Genomic DNA, 8,931 nt, shown 5'->3' on the forward strand with positions numbered 1-8,931 from the left:
ACACAGGGCAGGGGGAGACGGTTACTATACTGGCTTCACACAGGGCAGGGGGAGACGGTTACTATACTGGCTTCACACAGGGCAGGGGGGAGACGGTTACTACACTGGCTTCACACAGGGCAGGGGGGAGACGGTTACTATACTGGGCAGGGGGGAGACAGTTACTATACTGGGCAGGGGGGAGACAGTTACTATACTGGCTTCACACAGGGCAGGGGGGAGACGGTTACTATACAGGGCAGGGGGGAGACGGTTACTATACTGGCTTCACACAGGGCAGGGGGAGACGGTTACTATACAGGGCAGGGGGGAGACGGTTACTATACTGGCTTCACACAGGGCAGGGGGGAGACGGTTACTATACAGGGCAGGGGGAGACGGTTACTATACTGGCTTCACACAGGGCAGGGGGGAGACGGTTACTATACTGGCTTCACACAGGGCAGGGGGGAGACGGTTACTATACTGGGCAGGGGGGAGACAGTTACTATACTGGGCAGGGGGGAGACAGTTACTATACTGGCTTCACACAGGGCAGGGGGGAGACGGTTACTATACAGGGCAGGGGGGAGACGGTTACTATACTGGCTTCACACAGGGCAGGGGAGAGACGGTTACTATACAGGGCAGGGGGGAGACGGTTACTATACTGGCTTCACACAGGGCAGGGGGGAGACAGTTACTATACTGGCTTCACACAGGGCAGGGGGGAGACGGTTACTATACTGGCTTCACACAGGGCAGGGGAGAGAGGGTTACTACACTGGCTTCACACAGGGCAGGGGGGAGACGGTTACTACACTGGCTTCACACAGGGCAGGGGAGAGAGGGTTACTACACTGGCTTCACACAGGGCAGGGGGGAGACGGTTACTATACTGGCTTCACACAGGGCAGGGGGGAGAGGGTTACTATACTGGCTTCACACAGGGCAGGGGGAGACGGTTACTATACTGGCTTCACACAGGGCAGGGGGAAAGCGGTTACTATACTGGCTTCACACAGGGCAGGGGGGAAACGGTTACTATACTGGCTTCACACAGGGCAGGGGGGAGACGGTTACTATACTGGCTTCACACAGGGCAGGGGGGAGACGGTTACTATACTGGCTTCACACAGGGCAGGGGGGAGACGGTTACTATACTGGCTTCACACAGGGCAGGGGGGAGACGGTTACTATACTGGCTTCACACAGGGCAGGGGGGAGAGGATCAGATGGGAAAGTCAATGTAACACTCTTTAGCTGTGTTGATGTGTCCACATAGAACCATCTGAGAAAATCTCCACTCATCTCAAAAGGGGACTGTTCAGATTGCTCAGTTGCATTCAGAATTTAGAACTGTACAGCCAGGACAAAATGAAAATCTGACAAGATCAAGATCAATATTGAATTAATTATTGCTAATTCCACTAAGACCACCTGAGAAAATGTTGACTGAACCCAACTTATTTTAGACGAGATTTGACCATTTTAGAATATTCAACATCAGCTACCCATTTTGTATCCAGATCAAGGTGTCTTGGATCAACATCAACCACCCACACAGCCCCAGATCAAGGTGTCTTGGATCAACATCAACCACCCACACAGCCCCAGATCAAGGTGTCTTGGATCAACATCAACCACCCACACAGCCCCAGATCAAGGTGTCTTGGATCAACATCAACCACCCACACAGCCCCAGATCAAGGTGTCTTGGATCAACATCAACCACCCACACAGCCCCAGATCAAGGTGTCTTGGATCAACATCAACCACCCACACAGCCCCAGATCAAGGTGTCTTGGATCAACATCAACCACCCACACAGCCCCAGATCAAGGTGTCTTGGTTCAACATCAACCACCCACACAGCCCCAGATCAAGGTGTCTTGGATCAGAAGGTAATACAGGCCATAGTAAGGAAAAGTTGTCTCTCCACAGCTTAAGAGGATATAGGAGATGACATCATAGATAGTGGACAATACAATAATTCAAGATACACAGTCCAGTTGATGAAAGAGTTAAGAGAAGGCATAACACAAGAGAACATAGAAAGTGTTAGTGGACAATATATTTGATATTGTCAGTGAGGTGGTTGTTTCCACCACGTGACCAGAAGAAGAAGAAACAGACCTGCTGGTCCTTTCTTCTTAATCTTCTTACTCTTGTTGCGCTGGTTGAGCTGAGAGAACGCCTCCGCAGCCTTCTGCAGCCGAGCCACAAAGATCTCAATGTCATCCAGGGCACAGTTCAGGATTTGCTAAAAAGAGAAGGCGAGAGAAAGAAAGAAAGTCTAACGAGTGATGGCTGACCACCAAGCTAGCATGATCAAATCTGGTTTAGTTCAGAATGTCCTGCAGGGGGGAACGTCTAACGAGTGATGTATCTAGCATGCAAGCAAATAATACAGAGAATAACTGCTAATAGTAGTAGAATAACTACTAATACACAGATCTATAGGCGCTAGACAAGTACCAGAAATAACTACACTGAACAAAAAGCTTATTTCTCTCAAATTCTGTGCACACATTTGTTTACATCCCTGTTAGTGAGCATTTCTCCTTTGCCAAGATAATCCATCCACCTGACAGGTGTGGCATATCAAGAAGCTGATTAAACAGAATGATCATTACACAGGTGCAGGTGCTGGACGAGAATGAGAGAGAAAGTGTCTTAGCTAGGAAGCAAAACATGGGGTGACTTAATATCAGTATGTGTTGCGTCAAAAGACAGGTATTCATATTCAACAGCTGCAGTGTGAACCATACACAACTTGACAGTATGGGTGATTTAATTTCAGTACGGGTGACTTAATATCAGTATGGGTGACTTAATATCAGTATGGGTGACTTAATATCAGTACGGGTGACTTAATATCAGTACGGGTGACTTAATATCAGTACGGGTGACTTAATATCAGTACGGGTGACTTAATATCAGTACGGGTGATTTAATATCAGTACGGGTGACTTAATATCAGTACGGGTGACTTAATATCAGTACGGGTGACTTAATATCAGTACGGGTGATTTAATATCAGTACGGGTGACTTAATATCAGTACGGGTGACTTAATATCAGTACGGGTGACTTAATATCAGTACGGGTGACTTAATATCAGTACGGGTGATTTAATATCAGTACGGGTGACTTAATATCAGTACGGGTGACTTAATATCAGTACGGGTGATTTAATATCAGTACGGGTGACTTAATATCAGTACGGGTGACTTAATATCAGTACGGGTGACTTAATATCAGTACGGGTGATTTAATATCAGTATGGGTGACTTAATATCAGTATGGGTGACTTAATATCAGTACGGGTGACTTAATATCAGTATGGGTGACTTAATATCAATACGGGTGACTTAATATCAGTATGGGTGATTTAATATCAGTATGGGTGACTTAATATCAGTATGGGTGACTTAATATCAGTACGGGTGACTTAATATCAGTACGGGTGATTTAATATCAGTACGGGTGACTTAATATCAGTACGGGTGACTTAATATCAGTACGGGTGACTTAATATCAGTACGGGTGACTTAATATCAGTACGGGTGATTTAATATCAGTACGGGTGACTTAATATCAGTACGGGTGACTTAATATCAGTACGGGTGACTTAATATCAGTACGGGTGACTTAATATCAGTACGGGTGACTTAATATCAGTACGGGTGACTTAATATCAGTATGGGTGACTTAATATCAGTACGGGTGACTTAATATCAGTACGGGTGACATAATATCAGTATGTAGCCAAGTAGGCAACAAGGTATTGTGTAACAGTGTAACTCACCACGTCCTTCTCAATACGCTGGGCCAGCTTCTCATGGGACTCTGGGTCCTGCTGTGCAGATCCTCGCCTTTCCACATCTACCAGACACACAGACAAAGCACACTTTATTCATTTATTAATAACAATAACAATGATAACAGTTAATCATGGTTATAATAATGTGTGTGTCAGTGTGTCAGTGTGAGGGCCCTGGAGGAGTGGTGGCAGGAAAATAACCTCTCCCTCAACGTCAACAAACGAAGGAGCTGATCGTGGACTTCAGGAGACAGCAGAGGGAGCACGCCCCTATCCACACCGACGGGACCGCAGTGGAGAAGGTGGAAAGCTTCAAGTTCCTTGGAGTACACCCACACAGACAGTGTGGTGAAGAAGGCGCAACAACGCCTCTTCAACCTCAGGAGGCTGAATAAATTTGGCTTATCACCTAAAACCCTCAAACTTTTACAGATGCACAATTGAGAGCATCCTGTCGGGCTGTATCACCGCCTGGTATGGCAACTGCACCGCCCACCACCACGGGGCTCTCCAGAGGGTGGTGCGGTCTGCCCAACGCATCACCAGGGGCAAACTACCTGCCCTCCAAGACACCTACAGCACCCGGTGTCACAGGAAGGCCAAAAAGATCATCAAGGACATCAACCACCCGAGCCACTGCCTGTTCACCCCGCTATCATCCAGAAGGAGAGGTCAGTACAGGGACATCAGAGCTGGGACAGAGAGACTGAAAAACAGCTTCTAACTCAAGGCCATCAGACTGTTAAATAGCCATCACTAGCCGGCTACCACCCAGTACCCTGCCCTGAACTTAGTCACTGTCACTAGCTGTCACCCGGTTACTCAACCCTGCACCTTAGAGACTGCTGCCCTATGTACATAGACATGGAATCACTGGTCACTTTAATAATGTTTACATACTGTTTTACTCATTTCATATGTATATACTGTATTCTACTGTATTCTAGTCAATGCCACTCCGACATTGCTCATCCTAATATTTCTATATTTATTAATTCCTTTCTTTTACTTTGAGATTTGTGTGTATTGTTGTGAATTGTTAGATACTACTGCACTGTTGGAGCTAGGAACAGAAGCATTTCACTGCACCCGCAATAACATCTGCTAAATATGTGTATGTGACCAATAAAATTGGATTTGATTTTGATTATGCTGTGTGTGTGTGTTTCTGTGTGTGTGTGTGTGTCTCTCTCTGTGTGTAATGTGTGTGTGTGTGTGTGTGTGTGTCTCTGTGTGTGTGTGTCTCTCTCTGTGTGTAATGTGTGTGTGTGTCTCTCTGTGTGTGTGTGTGTGTGTGTTTCTGTGTGTGTGTGTGTGTCTCCCTCTCTGTGTAATGTGTGTGTCTGTGTGTGTGTCTCTCTCTCTGTGTGTAATGTGTGTGTCTGTGTGTGTGTCTCTCTCTCTGTGTGTAATGTGTGTGTCTGTGTGTGTGTGTCTCTCTCTCTATGTGTAATGTGTGTGTGTGTGTGTGTGTCTCTGTGTGTGTGTGTTTCTGTGTGTGTGTGTGTGTGTCTCTGTGTGTGTGTGTGTGTGTGTGGTATATGTCTTACCCTGCATGTTCATGGCAGCCACGCGGCCTCCTGGAGGTGGGCCCTTGGGGGCCGAGGAGGGGGGGATGATGGACTCTCTGTGGCGCTTAATCTTCTCCTGGTTCACCCTGAGAGAGGAGGAGAGGAGTGCAGGGTTTTAATCACAGGGGGTTATGGGGGGCTGGGCACCCCCATTAGAAATAAGGGTTCTTACTTCAAGGTCTGTGGTCGCATCTTCTTCCCATGTTTGTTGTCACCCAGAGCACTGTCGATGTCTGCATGGACCATCTCTGCCTGCAGTTAGCGACAGAAGGAGAGAGAGAGAGCGAGAGAGAGAGACAAGAGAGAGAGAGAGAGAGAGAGAGAGAGAGAGAGAGAGAGAGAGCAAGAGAGAGAAAGAGAGCAAGAGAGAGAGAAAGAGAGCAAGAGAGAGAGAGAGAGAGAGAGAGAGAGAGAGAAAGAGAGAAAGAGAGGGAGACAGAGAGAAAGAGAGAGACAGAGAGAAAGAGAGAGAGACAGAGAGAGAGAGAGAGACAGAGAGAGCGAGAGAGACAGAGAGAGCGAGAGAGAGAGAGAGAGAGAGAGAGAGAGAGAGAGAGAGAGAGAGAGAAACAGAAAGAGAGAGACAGAGAGAGAAACAGAAAGAGAAAGAGAGAGAGAAAGAGAGCGAGAGAAAGAGAGAGACAGAGAGAGAGAGAGAGAGAGAGAGAGAGAGAGAGGGAGAGAGCGAGGGAGAGGGAGAGAGCGAGGGAGAGAGCGAGGGAGAGAGAGAGCGAGGGAGAGAGAGAGAGGGAGAGAGAGAGCATAGTCAGTATAAATATGTGTGTGTACGGTTACAGAGGGCATGGTCATTACTGAATAACAATTGTATAGGACTACATAACCACAACAGACTTTCTGGTAAAATCCCTGCCTCCACTTCCAGCACCCCCACCTCCACAAAATCACAATTTGTCTAAAGTATCACCAAATCATGATTTGTCCAAAAACAAACGTCAAGAAAAAGAAGGTCACTGGTATTTCAGGATGGTAAGTCTTCCTTCCTATTGTGATGATTGAGTTGATCCTTTTAATAGCAAATTAACTATAGCTCCAGTAATGTTGAAAAACGGCACATCCAAATGGAGAGCCCCTTGAATGAGTGAGGAAACCAATCAAGAGGCAGTCAAAGTTGCAGGTCCATTATGATATTCTGAGGGAGCAATTTGGCAAATAAAACACAGTGGCTAATTGTTCTAACTTGATCACTAATATTCTGAATAATTAGAGAGTGCTCCTCTCGACCATTGATGGCCTGATAAATCCTACCCCCCCGCAAAACTATGTGAATTTTCCTCCACATCTAAATATGGCATTTTTCAGAGATAAGATATCAGTCAAGCAAGACCTGATGAGAAGTGTGATTATATGTGCCCTAGCCTACCACGCAAAGGCACTATGGATTTATTTTCCCTGGTTGACACAGACATGCTCAGGAAAGTGATATCACAACTTAAGCCTTCTACCTGCCTTCTCTTGATCCTATCCCCACCCCCTTCTCTTGATCCTATCCCCACCCCCTTCTCTTGATCCTATCCCCACCACCTTCTCTTGATCCTATCCCCACCCCTTCTCTTGATCCTATCCCCACCCCCTTCTCTTGATCCTATCCCCACCACCTTCTCTTGATCCTATCCCCACCATCTTCTTCAAAACAGTTTTTAATTGCATATCTGAAGAAGTGCAAGCTATTGTTAAATCACTTCCTGTTCACAGGAACGTTCCCCACTGCACTAAAGACTGCTCTGCTGAAACCCCTTCTGAAGAAAAGTTATCTAGATTCTTCAGCGCTTAGCAATTTTCGGCCAATCTCCAACCTTACATTCTTAAGTAAAATTCTGGAGAAATTGGTTTTAAAACAGCTAAATAAAGTGCCAACTGTATTTTAGAACAATTCCAATCTGGTTTTCGGACAGCCTTAGTTAAAGTGGTAAATGATCTTAGAGCCAACACAGATGCCAAACAGCTCTCTGTCCTTGTGCTCTTAGATTTCAGTGTTGTATTCGGCACTGTTAACCATGATGTCCTTCTGGACAGACTGGAGAGGTGGGTTGGCCTCTGTTGACCATGATGTCCTTCTGGACAGACTGGAGAGGTGGGTTGGCCTCTGTTGACCATGATGTCCTTCTGGACAGACTGGAGAGGTGGTTGACCTCTGTTGACCATGATGTCCTTCTGGACAGACTGGAGAGGTGGGTTGGCCTCTGTTGACCATGATGTCCTTCTGGACAGACTGGAGAGGTGGTTGACCTCTGTTGTCCATGATGTCCTTCTGGACAGACTGGAGAGGTGGTTGACCTCTGTTGACCATGATGTCCTTCTGGACAGACTGGAGAGGTGGTTGGCCTCTGCTGACCATGATGTCCTTCTGGACAGACTGGAGAGGTGGGTTGGCCTCTGTTGACCATGATGTCCTTCTGGACAGACAGGAGAGGTGGGTTGGCCTCTGTTGACCATGATGTCCTTCTGGACAGACTGGAGAGGTGGGTTGGCCTCTGTTGACCATGATGTCCTTCTGGACAGACTGGAGAGGTGGGTTGGCCTCTGTTGACCATGATGTCCTTCTGGACAGACTGGAGAGGTGGTTGGCCTCTGTTGTCCATGATGTCCTTCTGGACAGACTGGAGAGGTGGGTTGGCCTCTGTTGACCATGATGTCCTTCTGGAGAGGTGGGTTGGCCTCTGTTGACCATGATGTCCTTCTGGACAGACTGGAGAGGTGGGTTGGCCTCTGTTGACCATGATGTCCTTCTGGACAGACTGGAGAGGTGGGTTGGCCTCTGTTGACCATGACTCCTGAGTGGCGCAGTGGTCTAAGGCACTGCATCGCAGTGCTAACTGTGCCACTAGAGATCCTGGTTCGAATCCAGGCTCTGTCGCAGCCGGCCGCGACCGGGAGACTCATGGGCGGCGCACAATTGGCCCAGGGTAGGGGAGGGAATGGCCGGCAGGGATGTAGCTCGGTTGTGGGTTCGATTCCCACAGGGGGCCAGTATAAAAAAATATGTATTCACTAACTGTAAGTCGCTCTGGATAAGAGCGTCTGCTAAATGACTAAAATGTAAATGTAATGATGTCCTTCTGGACAGACTGGAGAGTGGGTTGACCTCTGTTGACCACGATGTCCTTCTGGACAGACTGGAGAGGTGGTTGGCCTCTGTTGACCATGATGTCCTTCTGGACAGACTGGAGAGGTGGTTGGCCTCTGTTAACCATGATGTCCTTCTGGACAGACAGGAGAGGTGGGTTGGCCTCTGTTGACCATGATGTCCTTCTGGACAGACTGGAGAGGTGGTTGGCCTCTGTTGACCATGATGTCCTTCTGGACAGACTGGAGAGGTGGTTGGCCTCTGTTGACCATGATGTCCTTCTGGACAGACTGGAGAGGTGGGTTGGCCTCTGTTGACCATGATGTCCTTCTGGACAGACTGGAGAGGTGGTTGACCTCTGTTGACCATGATGTCCTTCTGGACAGACTGGATCCTATCCCCATGTCCTTCTGGACAGACTGGAGAGGTGGGTTTAGGACCTATTTAACCGGTCGATAGTTTTTTGTCACC

At 47.6% G+C, this 8,931-nt stretch overlaps 1 protein-coding gene across 2 annotated transcripts in view; it reads right to left on the bottom strand.

The window, feature by feature from the left end:
* Positions 1–8,931, bottom strand: part of LOC121531517 (epidermal growth factor receptor kinase substrate 8-like protein 2) — a 44,654-nt gene that overhangs the window by 21,474 nt on the left and 14,249 nt on the right. For both annotated transcript variants that reach the window (XM_045218146.1, XM_045218147.1), the window contains exons 4-7: positions 5,548–5,627; positions 5,355–5,461; positions 3,790–3,866; positions 2,116–2,242 (exon numbers count right to left, since the gene is read on the bottom strand). In XM_045218146.1, the coding sequence (XP_045074081.1) occupies positions 2,116–2,242; positions 3,790–3,866; positions 5,355–5,461; positions 5,548–5,627 (391 nt within the window). The remainder of the gene's footprint in view (positions 1–2,115; positions 2,243–3,789; positions 3,867–5,354; positions 5,462–5,547; positions 5,628–8,931) is intronic.

The sequence above is a fragment of the Coregonus clupeaformis genome, unplaced genomic scaffold (genome assembly GCF_020615455.1).
Source record: "Coregonus clupeaformis isolate EN_2021a unplaced genomic scaffold, ASM2061545v1 scaf1402, whole genome shotgun sequence".
In the NCBI taxonomy this organism is placed as follows: Eukaryota; Metazoa; Chordata; class Actinopteri; order Salmoniformes; family Salmonidae; genus Coregonus; species Coregonus clupeaformis.